Source organism: Brienomyrus brachyistius, chromosome 2 (assembly GCF_023856365.1).
Source record: "Brienomyrus brachyistius isolate T26 chromosome 2, BBRACH_0.4, whole genome shotgun sequence".
Taxonomy (NCBI): domain Eukaryota; kingdom Metazoa; phylum Chordata; class Actinopteri; order Osteoglossiformes; family Mormyridae; genus Brienomyrus; species Brienomyrus brachyistius.
The window spans coordinates 13,091,261-13,110,669 of NC_064534.1; the positions used below are offsets into that span (position 1 = coordinate 13,091,261).

Below are 19,409 nucleotides of genomic sequence, written 5' to 3' on the forward strand. Positions count from 1 at the left end.
ACACACACACACACACACACACACACACACACACACACACACACACACACCCCTGCCCAATGTGCCACTCTGCCGCTAGACCTGTATGATGTGCTGTGTAAATATTGACAGGGCATTTCATACACATGCAGGTGTCACATCACAAGGATTGTGACAGTCTGCTGAATTTAAATAACTGCAGCCGCTTTTGCGTGAGCTCAGCATACGCTCCCCAAAACAACCTTTATTATTCTCATCCTTGCTGTTAGACTCACTTATAGTCCATGTGGCACGTTTGTGAGAAATTTTTAAAAAATGAAGAGGAGTAATTGGAGAAACACTGGTCATGAAAAGACATTAGACTTCAACTGAATGGAAATATTTAGTAATCCACATAGACAATACTGAGTAAATGAAAGTGACTGGTCAGCACTGCTTCCTGACTGTTGGTAGGACCACCAACTTATCCCCCAGACTCTGGCAGTGCTATTTGGCTTGAAAGTTCATTTTCAACTCCTATTGCAAAAACGTCAAATACTGCAATGTGAACTTTTCGTTTATTATTGTTCAACTCCACGTCAAAACACACAATATGTTCTCAAAAAATAATTATGTAGTCATTATATATTGTATTATGTAATATGATGCAGCGATTATTTTGACATGCAGGAATCACAGAAAGTAAATTAAGCAAAATATTTTAACTAAAAGCGATGACGAAGACAGGCTAGCCTACCCCGAGAGGCTAAATGGCGCGTATCCACAGATAACTACGCATTATCGGGTGAGTATGTCAACCCTAAACATCTTCTTTTGAGGTGCATTTGCATTGCAGTCAGGCTGTAATGATATTTAAATTCTACTCTGAAATACTGACGGACTGCATTTTCTTTCACTTTTAAAGTGAAGTGCTTCCACACAAATGATACTTTCGCTCTGTATTCTCATACGCTATGCACCATCTTATTTCCACTATATTGACAAGCAATCAAGGAGGAAATTTTTAACTTATGCTTTTTAATAATGGCGTAGTTGTGGCAGTTCTATATAAGTCCACAACAGACTATTTTTTGTAGATGGGTTAGGATGTTTCCTCATAGTATGTAAGATGTCATGCAACCTTTGGTCAGACAATAGAAAATATTGCATATAAATTAGAATTAATGCTTATATTTAAAGTAATGCCTAACTTTTGCTTTGTTGTTTGACTGACCATAGACATATAGCTGACTAGTTAGAGAGAATCCATTCAGAGAACAAGACACGTTTAGGTTACAAAGAGTTATATTTATTAAAGTATTTCGCTTAGTTAATTTTGAAATAGCTAACCAATATTCATATCACATCAAAGTGTTGAAAATATTGCAAATGTTAATGACACTGTTCCATACAATACTGGTATCATAATGTTTGACAAAAATTGATCAGAAAAAAGTTTATCAAGTGTGTCAAAACACATTCACATTACTGATTACTGTACTGATTCCCTAATAAACTGGCCAAGGATGGACACAACACCATGTTACAGCATTGCTTTATGGGAGCTGCTATTCAGGTGCTTGTGAAAAAACACCTGAATGCGTTTCCAAAGGTCCACGTGCGCATCTGCATGGACCTTCGCATTACCCCCAAAAGCAACTACTTGCCCTACAGCAGCATGAACGCCAGAAGGATAAAAGGGCATATAAGGAACCTCCAGAAAGTGCCCTGCCTTTGGGTACTTTACTACCTCAAAGTTCTCTTTCCCATGATCCTTCAGTCTCTTGGCAGCCTGCTCTGCAAAGAGGTAGCTATTCCAGTTTCTGTCATCCTCTGATGCCACGAAGAGGAACTTACCATTGGCTCTCTCGATTGGGATGAGGGACGCTTTATTTACCTCTGCCGTGGGGTCAATCAAAACATCCCTGATGTCCATAAGTCCGGACTCGTTGATTCTTATTTTGCTGACATCAACCTCAATTGCAGGGAAGATCCGGTCTTTGTAGTGCAGGGGGAATACGGTAGCGGCATTACAGCCATTGATCCACACAGTGGCAGAAACGTCTGGCAGGAGTGATGCTATAGCCAAAGCCAGATCTCCACTCTTAGAAATCGAAATAAGGCCAAGACCAGGAGCTTTGACCTACCATTAAAGAACGACGCAAAGTGTCACATGGAAGCACAAGTGAAATCTATGAGGAAATAGCTTCCTTTTCCATCTAAGATGGTCACTTTAATGAAAATAATTTAAAGGAAATGTCTGCCATTTACAGACGGCAATGCAATGTACAAAATACAAAGGCATATAAAGGTTAAAAAGCTCAATTATGCATATAAAGACACTGCTTTTATGGTAGTTGCCATTTTAACATATCATGTATGACCTTACATGTTCTGAACACAAACCTCAGGTTGACTCCGCAGGAACGTCAAGGCCTCTTCAAAGTATTCTAGGTCAAAGTGGGTAACGGTCTTGGGCAAATCGTCGTATCTGTAGAAGGCCAGACACAAGACTACGAACCCCTTGTTTGCCAGCAGGCTGCCACGTATCTCTGTCAAGCCACCGCCAAACGTGTAAAGGTCAAGAACCGCTGGGAAAGGACCTGGCCCTGGTCCACAGAAAATAGAGCAGTAAACAGGTTACATCCTCATCCTCACACACAGAAAATAACGTGCAGCGATTTAAGAATTAAGAAGTGTTATAAAAGCACGTTGTAACACAGCATATAACCTTTCCCTATTATATATACACTCTTGCCCTGAAAGGCATTTTAGAAATACAGAACCTTATGTTTTCAGTTGCCAGTGTCACAGTTCATTTGTACAAATAAACAGAAATGCATTATTAAAACTAACCAGGTGGAAAGAACAAGGTACCCCTTATTCTTCCAAATTTTACAGGTACCCTGCGAGCTCCTTCTACCATAAACCGCCTTTCCACTGTCGCGTTTCCGAGCGGTTGTCCCAAATCCGAGGTATCAGCTACCTCGATATTAACCAAAAATGGACTCGATGTATCTTTTTTCAAAAGTCTGCTATGGGGTGTTTCTGGTGCCATTGACCAGAACAGACCCATAGGCTCGACACCAGTGAAGCTGCCACTCAGAGAACTAGAGGTTCCTAAATCAACAGTACCACTGGTGTCTGCGCAATATACAGCAGATGATTTAAAAACTACGCCTTTGTCGTCAGTAAGTTTGGCTCTCAGCTCCACACTTTGCTTTGGAATCAGTCCCTCCACTTTAATTTGCAGCGGCTCATCGAATAAAATCTTCGAGCTGGGAAGTATCTGTATGCGAGCCCGAGATCCCATTGCTGATGGCGTAAAATGAAACGACCGAACGCAAATCCGCGTTATTAGCGCACTAAGGTGCATGTTGATAGAATCGCGTCTTCGGCTGAATTTTCAGGGTCACGCCACGGTGCGCAGTATCTAAATTGAAACGTACGAGGGACGTCTGTAATTTTGCTGCCACCTGCTGACGTGGAGGTAGTAGTTGTTAAGAGTTCAGTGCCTTGGAGTTTTAATGCGAAATGTAACTTTTGTATTTCCCGTTGCCACAATTAAATCAATGTTGCATTATTAAGTTACGCAAAGAAACACAGCTAATATTAATAAACTAAAATTGCAAAATGCAGTTAAAATAAGTTCATTGACTTTAAAATATGGTTCGCCAATCCCTCGTTGGACAGAACAGGTTTGTAACAGTTTGTTTCAGCACTTCCATAAGTTTTTCAATAAAATACATCGACAAAATGAAAACGTGTTTTTAAATGTGCAATCACTGAATTTCTCTAAAAATCCACAAACACATAAAATTATAACTGCTAATAAGCAATTTAATGTAATTACTTGATTACATATATCAGTTGTAAAATTAAGATAAAGATAAGGATGCTTTATTGTCATTGTAAGTACAATGAGATTGAGTTTGGAACACGGCAGCAGATGCATAGTGAATTTTACAATTAAATAGAATCCTAAAATAAATCATGTACACTGGTAAGTTGGTGGGTGAGCAATTTCACAGAGGTAGAGTTTGTGGTTTAAATAAACATCCATCCATCCATTTTCCAAACCGCTTATCCTATTGAGTCGCGGGGTTAAATAAACATCCATCCATCCATCCATCCATTTTCCAAACCGCTTATCCTATTGGGTCGCGGGGTTAAATAAACATAAATATGGATATTGCACATGTTAGGGTATTGCATCAGAATGTTCGAGATCAGTGCTGTGAGTTCAGAAGTGTGATGGATATGAGGGTAAGAACTGTTCCTCGGCTGGCTTGTGCAAGCGTACAGGGTTCTGTAGCGTCTGCCAGATGGCAGAGGTGTAAAAAGTTTGTGTCCAAGGTGAGTTGGGTCCTTGATTATTTTTTTCAGCTCTGCAGCCGCACTAGGTGTGATGGATTTCTTATAGTGATGAAGACTGGGTACCAGTGATCTGCTGGGTTGTCTTGATGATGCGCTGCATGGTCTTCCTGTTCTCCGAATATATGATTCGGTAACATTTCTGTAAAACAGAGAAATCATTATGGGATATCTGGGGTTTCGAGTTGTCATGAGTTGCACACGGATGCCATCCCATCTATGGGGAAAAAAATTACAAAACAATTTCTTTTGAAAATGTGCACTTCCTTCTCACCATCCCCCCAAATTGTGTAACTGTCACTCACGTAAATGTAAATCTACCGACTATATCAGCGGCACTCTACTGGTGAACTCTGTGTTAGTATTTGGGCTAAATGGAACTCGGTATTATAAGAGTGGAGGGGGTATGTTTTGAGTTGAAGATTATAAAATAGGTGCCACTCGTGATTGTAAGGTATTGGGCAAAATGTCATAGCTGTTGATAGGGAAGAATGAATAAGTGAACCTGAGAGAAAGGATATATGCAGCGTGCTGTACAAGTCAGTTCATTGGTGGCACCTGGGGGCTGCAGTCCCACCTCTTCTCTGTATGTGGATTTTGTTTTCCCTGTGTTGCCCAGGGTTCCTCCAACAGTTCAAAGACATGCAGTTCAAACTGGTGTCTATAAATGTGCCATGATGTGTAAGTGCATGCATATATGTGTCCTGCTTGGACTATCATCCCATAAGGAGTACCCCTGCCCTTGTATCCAGTGTTGCTCCGGATAGGATCCATCCCCCATCACGTGACCCTGATTTGTATAGGCGGTTGGAAGACAGACAGAGCACAACAGCGGCCTCCAGGTGAAAGGGGTATTATAACCTCGTGTAAAATGGTTTTTAAAACTAAATCCTACCCCCTAATGGTCATAAATGAAAGTCAAGAAGTTAGTACACAGCTGCTTTAAAATAAAGTTAAAATGTAACGTGGTTTTACTTTTATTTAAAGCGATTTTATTACTTTTGCCCTTGATATTTTAAATAATCAGCCTCCGGAAAGAACACAAAAATAATATAACGAAAGAGTTTAAAAGAGCAACAAAACCTTACTCTGAATTAAAAAAAGAAAAGAAAATCAAGTGTTTATTTATAGGCCAGTGTCCTTTTGGTATTCACGTATTTTTTTTTCGCCTGCATTTATATTTGCTGTTTTGGACTCTCTTCGTATTTTCCTCCTGCGCATTGTTCTTTGTACTATCTCCCGTTCCACCACTTCCTTCGAAAGGTTGTCTTTTTTGGTGCCAGGTTACACTACAAAATCTGCCTCGTCGCTCACAGCAGACCTTTGTGCCAACATGTATATTGCACAACAATTTTCAGCGTCTTCAGTTATGCAATTAAGTTACTTACCACTTAAGCGGTTGGAAGATAAGAAACTTTAATCAAACTTGCTTTAATGCTAATGCATACCATATGATTATAGTACAAATAGAGTGATATATTTCAGCCTTTAATCTGAATCTATATAGGCTTTCAGAAAATGCCACTTCAAAATGGATTAATTTCACATATATTTCCTAAAATGCCCATGCATGTACTATAAATGACAAAAAAAACCAACTGATTAGTACGTCATTTTAAACTAAGTATCACTAGTACAATTTTGTTTGATAGGGAAATAATGAACAGCATGCACCACTAAGCGGATAAGTTTGACCACCGTAGTGCTGTGCTGGAATTAGGCATTGTACTCACATGATGCACACTATAAAACGTGATTTGTGGCCGGTAAGCCTTGTGTGACGACTGGAGTTGTAGTTCTATATTTTTGACGTTCGTTACAGCAGCCAGTAGCGTCTGCTGAGGCATTCCGTGGGGAAGATCTGCACACCAAGGACTACAACTTCTGAAAATCCGATTATCTATCTATTTTTATTTCGACACCAGTGAGACACCCGCAACCTTAATCTGAAGTGAGAAACAGTCACCCCCCCCCCTTGTCAAGTTTACTAAACACGAATGATAGGGCTTCTCGCTTCCTGTTTGGTCGCGTTTCCTGGTACGAGGATGAGCCACTCAGCTGTTTTTACCAGAGGCAAACGGAGCTCGGCGTTAGCCTGTTAGCCTGGGGCGGCAGCAGCCGGAGGAGGGAGACCGCCGCTTGGCGTTACGCGAGCTCAAGCGGGAGAGGAAGCTCACGGGGCGCCTGGGAGAAGGTCCCTCCCCGGGAACATAAGCGCGGATGACCGGGCGGTCACGCCGATGAAGCGCCGGACTGAATGGAGATGCTTCCAGTCAGAAAATTAGCTGCCAACTGCTCAAACTGGAGCTGGGGTTTAAAGTCCGTATAGGCAGCTGGTCGTCGCAGCGGTTTTTACTTGATGACATGAAGCCGGTGTCTTATTTGCCAAGACGCCATGGGCAGCAAATGATTGAATGTATTTTTTAACCCGAAAAAAAAAGAAATATATCTGCTATCGTTTTTGATAGCGTGTGGTCGTTACCTGGTTAGTCCAATGAATATTTAAAATTAGCTCGCTAGCCTGCTATATGTGTACCTAGCAAGTGCTAACTGGCTAATCATCAAACAATCACGAGTAGCAGCATTTTTTATTGGGTTTATTTTATTTACACTGTTTGTTTTCGGTTTGTACTTTGAATTTTGTCTCGCTGGGTAACAACATCATTGACCTGGTCAATTTAACCTTGGCTTGTAATCACATAAATATGAAAGTGACAGGCAAATATTGACCTTATTCCGTTTTGTCGAGCGCCAGTAGACTGGGTTGACTTGACATCCGTTATAAGTACCGACTCCATTAGCGTATAAGCTAACTAGTTACCGTGTTTGGGCATAAGCTGCGTTTTTAAGCTAGCTAACCAGCTCCCTATCATCTTTTGGGCCACATTGCTAATATCGGAAGCTGGCGGCAGTTAATCATATCGTTTTCTTGAAACTGCTTATTTTGTGATTTTTTTTTGTTTTTGTCCATAATAATTTTCTTCCTGCATTGTCACAAACAATGAAGAAGTTTTTTGACTCTCGTCGGGAATTGGTCAGTTCCGGACCCGGTTCTGGGGCGAGCTGTGGGGGCAGCGGGTCTGGCGGTTGTGGCAGTTTCATAGGGAGGGTTTTCACCATCGGCCGCTACCAGGTCACCGTGGATGAGACGCTGGCAGAAGGTGAGGTTTGCCAACTTCTTCCTTTTTCTGCCTCTTGTAATCATTCGCTTTCTTCCTCTTTTGGCTGACCACCATAGGCCCCTAGGACCGGCAACCAGCAAATTAGCTTGTGCATTTTGAATAAGATGTTATTAAAATATAAGAAATGAATTCCCACAGGATAAAGTCAGGTGGAGGATACAACGTGTTTAACTTGTTTAATACAGCAAAGCCCAGGTGCATTACTGTAACAGCCTTTAATACAGTTGTTGATCATTCGACCATTTATCTGACTTATTTGGGCATTTGACCCACATGTAAGCCTTATAAATGACCTGCCTGTTTCTAGATTGTGGATACTCATGCTATGGAAAGTGTCAGCTGTTTAGCTTTCAACGTGTGCATTTTTTTCCCTGGTAGTGTGGTTTGCTGATATATTGGGTGTCAGTTCACATGGGTTGTTTCTCCAGCTGAAGAAATGCTTTGAGTTCTTTGGCCTCTAACAGAACATTTCTGTTCAGTGTCACCTGTGAATCTGGGGTGTCGGGGGTTCAGGTGTCAGACAGTTTGGTTGATCAGTGTCTGTCTGTATTGCATCTCGTGAATATTGTTTGTGCTTTACATGTTGTATTTGTTTTTGTTTATTAAGCTTACGTGAACAGATGATATTAACACACAACTATGTGCCTTACCATTGCATAAAAAGATGCATTTCCTTTGATTTGTAGCTAGTTTCATGAAGCTATTTCTGATTAAGGTGTTCAGATGGGATGGTACATGCTGAGGGCTCACTGCTGTTTCCTTGCATCTAAAGCAGGTTTTATTATAGATTTAAAAAAAAAAAACCCGTCTGAGATAAAATGCTATTGTTGTAATTAAGCTTTCTTTGGAACACAGGTCAGCATCCTGGGGAGTAGCCTGCACTTTACAAAGGTGTTGGCAGATGGGTGACATGTTGACAGGCTGCACACTGTGTTAGCTTTGAAGTGAGCATTTGGGAGGCAAGATCATGATGTTGTAGTTTGCCGACTATGCTTAGCAGACTAAGTACCCTTTGGATGATGGGAAGGGATGAGTGGTAGCCCTGCATCCTCGAGAAGGCAGTACCAAGTGTGTCTGCTGACCAGACATAACATTTAGAGACAACAGCAGCCCATTCTATTTTTTTCCCTCAACATTGTTTGTCTTTCCTGAACATGGGTTAATCAGACAGTTTTCAGCACCCTAAGTTTCAGACATTGAGGGTGCTTTAACATGTCCTTGGTAATAGGGCTCATGTCCTTGGTAATGGGGCTGTCTGTCCAAAAAAAATGCCCCCCTCCACCACCACAGACTGGAGGAATTAGGATTGCTGCAGCAGAACATTGCAAAGGGCTGTCCTGTATAGTTAGTTTTCAAGGCTGTGTCCTGTTTAGCTCTACTCATCTTTAATGTGTTGTGACATGTATCCATATAAAATGTGCATATTTATTACATTTGTATGATATGCAGGAGGTTTAAACTTTGTTCAGCCAAGATGCATTGCTGCAGACCCAAGGGTTCGTTTCCTGTCTGGATCCTCCTCACATCCTCGTTAGCAGTGTGCTGACCCAGCCTCATTGGTTGCGCAAGCATTTGTATTTCCCTGCCCTGCGTCTGTGGTTCTGCAGTGCCTGGGAGAAGAGGGGCTTCGTGAGCATGTTATGTTTTGAGGTGCGCCCCTGGACACGCGTGCAGTTGCTGTGAAGGGTTGTTCGTTTCTGTGTCCAACCCGTCTTTGTCCTTGAAATGAAAAGACCAAGAGTTTGCATAACAACATAAAACCAATATATTTAAGCCTGCAGGTGGCTTTTGTCATTGAGGACAGTTAAGGGTTTTAGGCTGTGCTAGGCTGGCAAGCAGACAGACGGGGTGTGTTGGCATCCTCCCTCCTGTCACTGTTGCGCTATGTGTTTTCTACATTAAAGCAGTGCTGAGTCATAAATCTCCAAATGGCCAGAATAAGTGAATGCTGGGAACATATATTGAGCTTTGGTGTGTTTATACCATCTTGCAGAGAAATACAAACATGATGTGCCCCAACCTCAGGCACTCAGAAGCTATTTATTCATTGAATAGGCGTTGATTAACATGATAGATCTTAATTTATATTAGCTAATATTTATGGATCTTTTTATGGTTCTTTGTGGGATTTTGGGCTGTTGTAGTAATTTGTATTTATATATATTTACGTGTGTTTATTTTTTGATGTCTGTTCTATTATAGCTAGGCCCTGGTTACATTGTAAAGAACCCAATCATTGAGCAGGGCTAAATGTCTCTTGTCCATGTAAGAAGTGTATCCCATTTGTGATACCATGTAGAAACCATGACAAGCTGTTTATTGTATTTCTGTCCTTGCACTGAAAATGGAGGATTTGCAGTGCCTTTGGAGACAGTCTGACAGTAATCCTCTATGTCTAGTGAAGTCCTTTCTGTACAGTTGACTTATCTTCTGACAGCTTAATTTAGCTGCAGTAGATCTGTTCCTTGTCACATGCTGATTAAATGACTGTCTAGTGTGGCTTTGGCCATTCCTGTATGATCAGGCACCTGGACCACTGGCGTTACAAATCCGGCTCGGTGCAGCAGGAGAGAATGAACATTGAGGAGGCGCTTGAGGTCTCACCTGTGCTTAAAAGTAGGCCTAATTATTATAATAATCCTTTACTTGCCATTTACACAAGTATGGGTACATTGGAATCTTCTCTTCCACTACCCATTTTGCTCTCCATAGCTTGAGGGCCACAGTACAGGGACAGCCTTGGAGCTGGGGGTTAAGCGCCTTGGTCAGGGGCCCACGGACATGTGACTATTTTACCGAGGCCGGGCTTGAACTGGCAATCTTCTGATCACAGGCATGGAGACTTAGCCTGCTGTGCCATTCACTGTCCCCATACGTGTATGTGTGATGGGCAGTTCTGTTGGGCTGTGGTACGATCATTTTTGAGATTTGATCTAGTTAGTGGTTCTTCTCACTTAGCCAAGTGCCCAGTCTTTTCTAGGCAGGATCAGTGAGAAAGTGATTTAAATGGAGTTATGAGTTATGTTAAGTTCTGAGACCCCGGCCTCTTCATCCTCCCCTCACCCCACCGTGCCCCTGACACTATCATCTATGTGCCATCCAGTGCCCTTGCTCTCCATCATCACCTTTTCTCCACTTCCTGTTTTGTAGCTATGGCCTTGCCCCGCCCCGTCACTGCGGCCGGTGGAGGGATGTGTACTTGTGGAGAGCGCGCCACTCCCTGTCAGCTGAGTCGGTCCCTTGCTGAATAATAGATGAATCGCGGGTGATTTATTCATTGCTGGTTTGGATGGGCACCATCTGTCAGCCTGGCTTCTGCCAGCTATGCGTCTGTTGGCCCCATGGCCCCCTCGTTTTTATCGCTGAGTGTAGAGAGGGCTCTTGTCAGCCGCGGTACCTATGTGTGTCCCCCTGAGGTGCATGTGAGGGGTTTGAATTCTGCCTGCCCGTTGAGAGTGATCCATAACAATTTCCTATAAGGTGTTGTGTTTATCTCTTGTCCTTCACCCATCTCTGCTCCCTCTTCTGAGGCATCAGACTGATTGCCAATATCTTAAGAGCCATGGTCAATAAATGGATTAAGCTAAATATGAGCCTTTCACAAGCATTCTTATCAGCAAATTGTAAAGGATTCTGTGCTTTAGGTTTCCCAAGTGATTGATGCAGTTTATTTTTTATTTTATGAATTAAAAATTGTTGTCCACCCTGAGAATAAAGTTGTTTCCATTTGTGTGAGTGACAGGAAAGTGTGATAAATCATTAATAACCTATATAATGCCTTTTGTAGTTTGTCTGAAGTTGATATTAATAGTTTTGTCACTATGGATTTTGTGTTACTTTTCATTTACTTTTCTCAAATTTCCAAACAATTTCATCAAACGTCTGCCTGTTTTAGCTTTGTAAAGCTGAAGGCCACCGGACATACTTGCATCTTGATGTAAACTTTATTAAATATTTATGTTGGAATGAGCATTTCTGCTTCACCAGATACGTTTTATTATTTTTGTGCTGGAAACCAGCTGAATTTAAAATGAGGAAACTTTAAGTTGTTAACCGCTTCCATTGGCCTTTATGGAGTTGCTGGTCCAGCTCCAAGGTGCTCCTGGTTTTTATACAGACAAAACAATGGCAAAAGAAACGGTGTACATTTAATGCAGGCCATGAAACATTCATCGTGTGTGTGGCTTCCGGTGAACTCATTAATTTTCAAGTGAACTGCCACAGAAAGCAGAAAAATGCATACAGGGAGTTCTCAATTGTATCATTTTGCCACAATATCTATGAAGTAGCTAATTTTTCCCCCTTGTGTAGAGTGGCATGCTGACTGTGTAATAAGCCCCCGTCTGGTCAGTAAGCCCGAGGGCCCAGACCCATGACACCGTCATCCCACCCTGTGGCACAAGGACACCGCGCTCTGTTCTCTCATCGCGACGGCATCATTTTTGGTTATTTCACTTATAGCATGCAGTAAGTTGAAATTTTGAAAATGATTTCAGCGTAACAGGTGTAACATCTTAAACATGGGAAGCTCTGTACATTAATGGATTGTATCTTTCTTTGAGCCCTTATTCTGTCTGTGGCACTAGCAGTTGGGGTTTATTTAAAGTAGGTGGTATGTGGGCTGGTGCCACAGTTTCTCGTTTTACAAGTTTCACTTGCCACTGATGAACATAAAAAGCTCTTGCAGGCAGTTCCATGAACTGCCTCCCGTATCATCATTTTGCAAGCATTTTTTTTTGTGTGTGTGCCCTGTGGCAGTTGATATGTGGTTTTGAGAGTTATTGAATACATGGATTTAAAAAGCAAATGTGGTTAATGTGAGCTGTACATGTTTTTGGTGTTAATGAATAAAAATGCGGCACGGGGGCCCCCCCCGGGGGACTGTGTGAATGCACATCGAAGCCGTGCTCTGGGTTGATTATGTGTTGTGTGAGCGAGTGTGGAAGCCCACTGAGGTGAAGGTCAGTCTGATGAGCTCAGTAAGAAAACATCCATCCATTTCACTAGGAATGTGCTCCTTTTAGAAGCATAAAGTATGTTATTGTACTGGTGGTCAGAGAAGTAGAGACCTCCAAGGACACTTAAAACGTAGGCTGATGTATAAAGAGTTCAGCCATGGTAACTAGCGTTTTCCAATCTGCAGTTACGATTTTTTTTTTGGTTTGTTTTTAGCAGCTCCTTTTACCTACATACTTTGTAGCTTCTGTAATTTGTCACCATCGCCAGACTCATACAGGCACCATTGTTAAACTGTTAAGCTCATTCTTAAGGCTGGCAGTAAATGGTTTATAGGTGAGGATAAAAGCCCTGTGGGACAGACAGAGGAGGCAGGGGGGGTGGGGGTGCGTGATGGTGGTGTAGTTTGTCTGCCGTGAGTTTCGCCAGGGCTGCTCCTGCGCCATTAAGTCTGCAGCAGGCGAGGAGGGCAGATAAGTCCCCTCCAACCTGTGTCCATTCTGAATGGCTGACCTGCAGGTAACCGGCACCTCAAAGTCATAGTAAGTGATCTGCTGTGTCTTGGACCCCAGTTGCAGACAGTAAATGCAGAAATATAGGCATTAGCCCAAGTGACAGTGTGTGTGGTTGGGGGGGGTGGGATAGGCTTATAATGAAAGTTGCACCCTGTTGGTGATTCAAGCCGTATTGCTCACTGTCATGATACCGGGTGCGGCTCCTGCCAGGATGTCCGTCTCCACTCTCTCAAAGGAGGCGAAACTGCGCCCTGCTGTGGGGAACACTGTGGGGGCGGAAAAGCACAAAGGAAGTCATCTACGATACAAGAAAATGGTGAAGCTTCTCTCTAGAAATTTCTGAGTCTGTGTGAGCCGAAATAGGGACTGGTTTGTACTGGGGCCACTTGTGTGTTGTGTCTTCTTGTTTAATTGTTTAAGGGAGCAGGATGTTACAGTTGAGAGCATGGCAGCAGTGTTGGTCATTCGAGACACTGTCCCTTGTACCACATGCTTCAGTGTGCTTGTTTTGTGTATGTCTGTCTGTCTGTGTCTGTCTGTCTGGGGCTGCTCACTCAGGTGATTAGGCTGTTTGTGTGTAAGCAGGGCCGTAACCTCTGACTGGCTCTATATAAATGATTGATGGGCTGCCCTGTTGCTGTACTCAGTCTCTCCTTGGGTGGATGACCCTCCGCCATGCTGGAGCCTGCCCCATAACACAGCACAGGTTCAGTCCAGTCTATTTTTGAGCCTTTATTACAGCTCTAACCAGCTTTTCGCCAGAGCTGGCAGCTCCGGTGGCCTCACCCTGGCCTGCAGCGGTGTCAGTGCTGGGCGGGGTGCCACGTGCGAGTGAACTTACAGCTTGTTTGTTTGCTTTGCGTTCTAAAGGAACACACCTTACAGCCTTGTAGCAAGCAGTAGATAATCTGGCAGGATTTCCCACCCTTTTCCAGCAGTCGAAATAGGAGCCTTTCCCAAGGTGTCCTTCCTGGATCGCTTGTAATATCTCTTGACCTGGAGGCTTCTGGCGCAAACTCTTGGGTGACGTTGATAATCATTTGTTATAATCATGCATGCCAGTGGGGCAGTGCCAGTGCGGCTGATCCCCAGTGCCAGTAAAGTGCCTGCCTTCTGTTTCACTGGCCAGTGTCCCTCATGCCGACGCACGTCCTCTGCGTCACTGCAAGGATACTGTAGTCAGTCTGTGGCTTTTGGGGGGGGTGGTGGCTTTCTGTTCTCTTGATTAAATTTGCTGAAGTGAAACGTTTCATTCCTCCTGGGTATTCATGAGATGTGACACATTAGGGCAGTGATTGGACAAATGAGACTTTAGACCCCCTGGGTTGGATGGTCATGCATTTTTAATCATCATCTGGTTTATCCCCAGATTGATGTTCATATCCAGGCACTACCAGAGATATACAAGTAGTCAGAGCAGTGCTGTAGGAAGGCTATTTAAAAAGTGGTTGTCTTGTTTCTTGGTTTAAAGCAGTGTTTCCCAATCTGGTTGTCGGGGACCCACAGACAGTCCAGATTTTTGCTCTCTCTGAGCTGGGAGGGAGCAAAAATGTGGACTGACTGTGGATTCCTGAGGACCAGATTGGCAAATGCTGATCTAAAGATATCATGTGAATGTAGTTATGTTCACTATGACATACCTAGTCACCAGTTAAAAACCTTTTGTTGTGACTCTTGAGTAGGCATGTAACGAGGAATCGCGAGTCTTTCAAAAATCGATGTAAATGTATGACGATTTAAACCGGCTGATGTGGAAAATGAATCGCTACTTAAGTACCGTGAAGTACTCCTAAACAGAAAAACTGGTGTAATATTACATTTAATTTCACAACATCAGTTCGTTAGATGTCACTTCATATTCACATCGACGTCGTACGTCAGTTTTTGGTTTTGACCAAACGCGAGATGGTGAGCGAATTTGAAATTGAGGACACGCGGCCGGGCGGCGCTATGGCGCAGTGCTTAACGCTGCGGCCTCACAGCAAGAAGGTCCTGGCTTCAGTCCCGGGTCCTTTCTGCGTGGAATTTTCGCCAGGGGCTTTGGTTTCTTCCCACGGTCCAAAAGCATGCGGGATATGTTGATTGGTGAGTCTAAATTGGCCCTGTAGTTGTGTGAGTTTGTGTGCCCTGTGGTGTGTAGGCGACTGCCCAGGGTTGGTTCCCGTCTGCGTCCATTGTTCCCGTGATAGGCCCCGGTGTCCTCCTCCTCCCCCCCCCCCCCAGTTGGGATTAAGCAGTTTTACAAAATGGATGGATGGATGGATGATGGATGGACGCACCACCTGATTTTAAATTGGCGGTGTAGCAGCGTTTTAGCATTGTGGTAATCACAAACGAATACAGTGAGAAAAGCACAGACAAGTCAAAAATTGCGTGCAAACATTGTAAAAAAAAAAAAAAAAAAAAAAAAAAACGATAACATACACAAATAGCACAAGAGGACAGGTTCTGCACAGTTTAGAAAGATATAAGAATATTTTTGAATAAATTTGTCTGCAGCTCATTCTGCTAAAAAATTGTGAGAAAATCGTATCGTGAATTGTATCAAGTATCATTACATCCCTACTCTTGAGATACCATGTGCTTAGACCTTGTTGTTGGATCCTAGTTTTCCAGGCCTGATTTTTCCTTTCCTTGAGTCAAAAGTGCAGTCCAAACGTCTGTCTGATAAACTTGCACCCATTAAAATCTCAGCTCCTGTCTCCTTGTCACATCCCTCTTTTAGCCATTCCGTCAGAAGGGTGACTCGTGTACATGTCATTACGATGTGTGTATGTTATGCGGGAATAGGTAAAGGACTGGCCATTCTCATTTCCTGTCTGTATCTTCCTGCTTCCTGTATAGGGGGCTTTGCCATCGTGTTCCTGGTTCATACTCACCAGGGTCTCCGCTGTGCCCTCAAGCGCATGTATGTCAACAACGAGCACGACCTGCAGGTGTGCCAGCGGGAGATCCAGATCATGGTGAGTGTGTCTCACGTGTTATGAAAAGGACTTATTTTTCTGAGGGAACTCTACTGGATTAGCCCACTGTTTTGTTATGGGTGCTAAGAAATAGGTGCCATGTTTTTCCATGTAAAATAAACCTGTCAGAAGAGCCTTTTATGTCCCCCCCACCCCATAAGTGGTTCAGTCCCTCCTCCCAAATCAGTACCTCTGGCCTCACACTGGAATCCTGCATTGTGTGTGGTCCCCATTAGATAATCTTTAATTCCTGTGTGTGTCCATGCACACAGAGGGACCTGGTAGGCCACAGGAACATCGTGGGATTCCTAGACTCCAGCATCACGGCAGTAGGAGCGGGAGATGTGTGGGAGGTCCTTATCCTCATGGACTTCTGTCGCGGTGAGTCTAGGCAGTTGATCAACCCGTCGGGCTGCTTTTGGAGATGCAGTCTGACTCTGCTCACCCTAATGCTCGTTATGCTCAGCTGTATGAATGTTGTCTCTGTTACAATCTTTTTTTGTATGGATGTGTTGGTGTGTGTGTGTGTGTGTGTGTGTGTGTGTGTGGAATTCCCAATCTGGTGCTCGGGGGACCCACCGATAGTCCATGTTTTTGCTCCCTCCGTCCTCCCTGCCAAGCAGTCCTCAGTCCACAAAACAGGGAGCATGGAGGGAGCAGAAATGTGGATTGGCTGTAGGTCCCTGAAGACCGGACTGGAAAGCACTGCTCTACTCCAAGGACCTAACCAGCACACAGATATAGTCTTAATCTGGAGAAAAACTAAATAAGTTGCACTTTATTTATAACTAGGTAGTCTGTCTGTCTTTGTTTTTATGTTTGTTTCCCCTTTCTGTTAAAGCAGAAAATTGGAAGGCAAAAATCAAGCAGGAATAAACTGGTGTAATATTAACATTTGACGTGCCTTAAAGACAATTAGCTTGCATTAGCTTGCTAGTTTGGAAAAATGTAGGTAAAATGATATATAGGAAAATAAACAGTAGGCGATTTTCGAAGGCAGGCATTTTTGACAGTATGTGTGCAAAATGACAATTAGAAATCTTGATATATCCCGTCTTTATAGATAAGACAGTCATTTTCATTATTAGCTATGAGAACATTATACAAAATAATATAAATATTAAAATATTTGATAGTTATACTCCTAGTGGAGACTTTCCAGCCTGGGGCTGTGTACTGTCTGGTGTTTTGTGTCACACTCATGGTGATTCTGGGCAGAGCTTTCCGGAAGGGAATCAGTGTCCCAATAAATTAGTTGCAGCATCCTGATGCTGAAGTGCATCTTTCCCAAGTGGCGCACCATGTGCCCTGCACTGTCTGAGTAAGCGTGGCTTTTCCCTTTGCACCATGGGTATTGTGGACCATCTGGATTGTGATAATTTGGGCTAAAGATGTGTAATGTTGGGATAATATTATCCTATGTTTGATTATTTCTCTCCGATTGGGAACTCGGATGAAAACGTCACGAAAAACGTCACTTCCCGTCGGAAACACGCCTCTTTTATTACATTGAAGTCGGACAGAATTTTGTTGTCCGAGTTGCCCCTGTGACGTAATTTCAACATGGCGGCTTACACACTCAACAGTAAATTTATTTATATGTTTATTTTGTTAAATGTATTAATAGTTATAAATGTAATTGCACATGTTCGATTTAGAGAATAACATATCATGCCCGTAAACCGTATCCTACCATGCAATACCAGACTTGTTAGTGTCTTTTGTTTGTTTGTAGTTTGTTTGCCTCTCGAAAAAAAGAATATCGCTATGAATGTACTAAAATATTTTATAAAGCTTTTGACTAGTTTGTGTTTCTTATTTGTCTCTCGGGAAAAAAATAATCTCACTCCAAATCTGCTATAAAATAAAAACTCACAGCAGCGTGTTCATGGGGGCAGTCATGTTTGTGGTAGCTCGCACAGGAGATTGTCGGACATGGTGTCACTCACCTCAGAATTTCCGAGTTTCGAGAGAAAAAAGAACGCACCATTAACCTGGCTGTGCTGAGTGGGATACTCTGCTGTGAGGGACGGTGACGGAGCTTCTGTGTGTTTACAGTGATCCTGGTGTGTCTGCAGCATTCCCTTTTGAGGGCACCAAGTCAGCAGCTGCTCCTCATGCATCTCCAGTTTTATGGATAAAACATAATAGTTATGTTTCACCTCCACCCCATCAAGCCAGTTATGTGCTCGATTTATTGATTAGTTTAATCAGGCTGCCCCGAGGTGATTTATAGCAGAGTTTTGGAATTGCTCGGAATGCTGAGACAGATATTTGGCTGGGATAAATATGCCTTACTGCTGAACCGAGAGTGTTTGGGAGCAGGAACATGGGATCCATTTTCACTATTGGGATACATTGCTCTGTAAATGCTTGACCCCAGGCAGTGAGAGTGAGAGCTGGGTGTGGATCTGCCTTGAGGGGGTGGGATTGTGGATTATATTGGGTTATGTTTCTGGCCTTGGCCTGCTCTAATGAGGTGTGTGTGTGTGTGTGTGTGTGTGTGTGTGTGTGTGTGTGTGTGTGTGTGTGTGTGTGTGTGTGTGTGTGTGTGTGTGTGTGTGTGTGTGTGTGTGTGTGTGTGTGTGTGTGTGTGTGTGTGTGTGTGTGTTGCCTATAGGTGGCCAGGTGGTGAACCTGATGAACCAGCGGCTGCAGACAGGCTTCACCGAGGCTGAGGTGCTGCAGATCTTCTGCGACACATGCGAGGCAGTGGCCCGGCTGCACCAGTGCAAGATGCCCATCATCCACCGTGACCTTAAGGTGCTGCCGTGCCCCCGCCACCCTCGTTCTCTTATGCTGCTTGGTGTTTGAGGCCTGTTTGTTAGGGCCTCACTGGTAGCTGATAGCTGTTTTGGGTGGTGCCTGACTGAAATCTGCCAGGACCTTGTCCTCTCAGAGACCTCACCCTCACCCCCCCCCCGTCCCCCCTTCCCATTTCACCTGCTCTTCAGTGCGGCGCCGTCTCTGAATCGCATGGTCACTCTAGACGCCCCCCCCCCCCCGGGAACTCAAGGGGAATCTTAGAAAAGAGCCGTAAACCTCATCTAGAGTGGATCATCAGCTGGACACGTGCCAGGGTTGGGGAGGGGGGCGAGGACCAAGGTGACCTGCCATTGCTCATTTGCCCACCCCGTCTGCCCAGGTGGAGAACATCCTGCTGCACGACCGTGGTCATTATGTGCTGTGTGACTTTGGCAGTGCCACCAACCGCTTCCAGAACCCGCAGACTGAGGGTGTCCCTGTGGTGGAGGAGGACATCAAGAAGTGAGTTTTTCCACGATCCCCCAGACCAACAGTATGTGTGCGAACTGCACATGACGCTCCCTTTGTCTTAGGTACACCACACTGTCATACCGCTCTCCTGAGATGGTCAACCTCTACAGCGGCAAGGTGATCACCACCAAGGCGGACATCTGGGTGAGCTCACTGCAGGGTCACGCCCACTCCATCCCATCACC

General features: G+C 43.8%; 2 protein-coding genes across 9 annotated transcripts in view; one reads left to right on the forward strand and one right to left on the reverse strand.

The window, feature by feature from the left end:
* Positions 1 to 1,245: 1,245 nt before the first annotated feature.
* LOC125712082 (acyl-coenzyme A thioesterase 1-like) lies at positions 1,246 to 3,402 on the reverse strand. Its single transcript, XM_048981722.1, has 3 exons — positions 2,815 to 3,402; positions 2,365 to 2,567; positions 1,246 to 2,101 (listed from the first exon to the last, which is right to left on the reverse strand). The coding sequence occupies exons 1-3, from the start codon at positions 3,332 to 3,334 to the stop codon at positions 1,502 to 1,504; spliced, it is 1,323 nt and encodes a 440-aa protein (XP_048837679.1). The 5' UTR covers positions 3,335 to 3,402; the 3' UTR covers positions 1,246 to 1,501.
* Positions 3,403 to 6,300: 2,898 nt separating this feature from the next.
* The window catches only part of LOC125711978 (AP2-associated protein kinase 1-like), a 36,627-nt gene continuing 23,518 nt past the window's right edge, over positions 6,301 to 19,409 (forward strand). For all 8 annotated transcript variants that reach the window (XM_048981546.1, XM_048981560.1, XM_048981568.1 and 5 more), the window contains exons 1-6: positions 6,301 to 7,493; positions 15,830 to 15,948; positions 16,221 to 16,329; positions 18,569 to 18,711; positions 19,094 to 19,215; positions 19,287 to 19,368. In XM_048981546.1, coding sequence (XP_048837503.1) covers positions 7,334 to 7,493; positions 15,830 to 15,948; positions 16,221 to 16,329; positions 18,569 to 18,711; positions 19,094 to 19,215; positions 19,287 to 19,368 — 735 coding nt within the window. In that variant the 5' untranslated portion in view covers positions 6,301 to 7,333. The remainder of the gene's footprint in view (positions 7,494 to 15,829; positions 15,949 to 16,220; positions 16,330 to 18,568; positions 18,712 to 19,093; positions 19,216 to 19,286; positions 19,369 to 19,409) is intronic.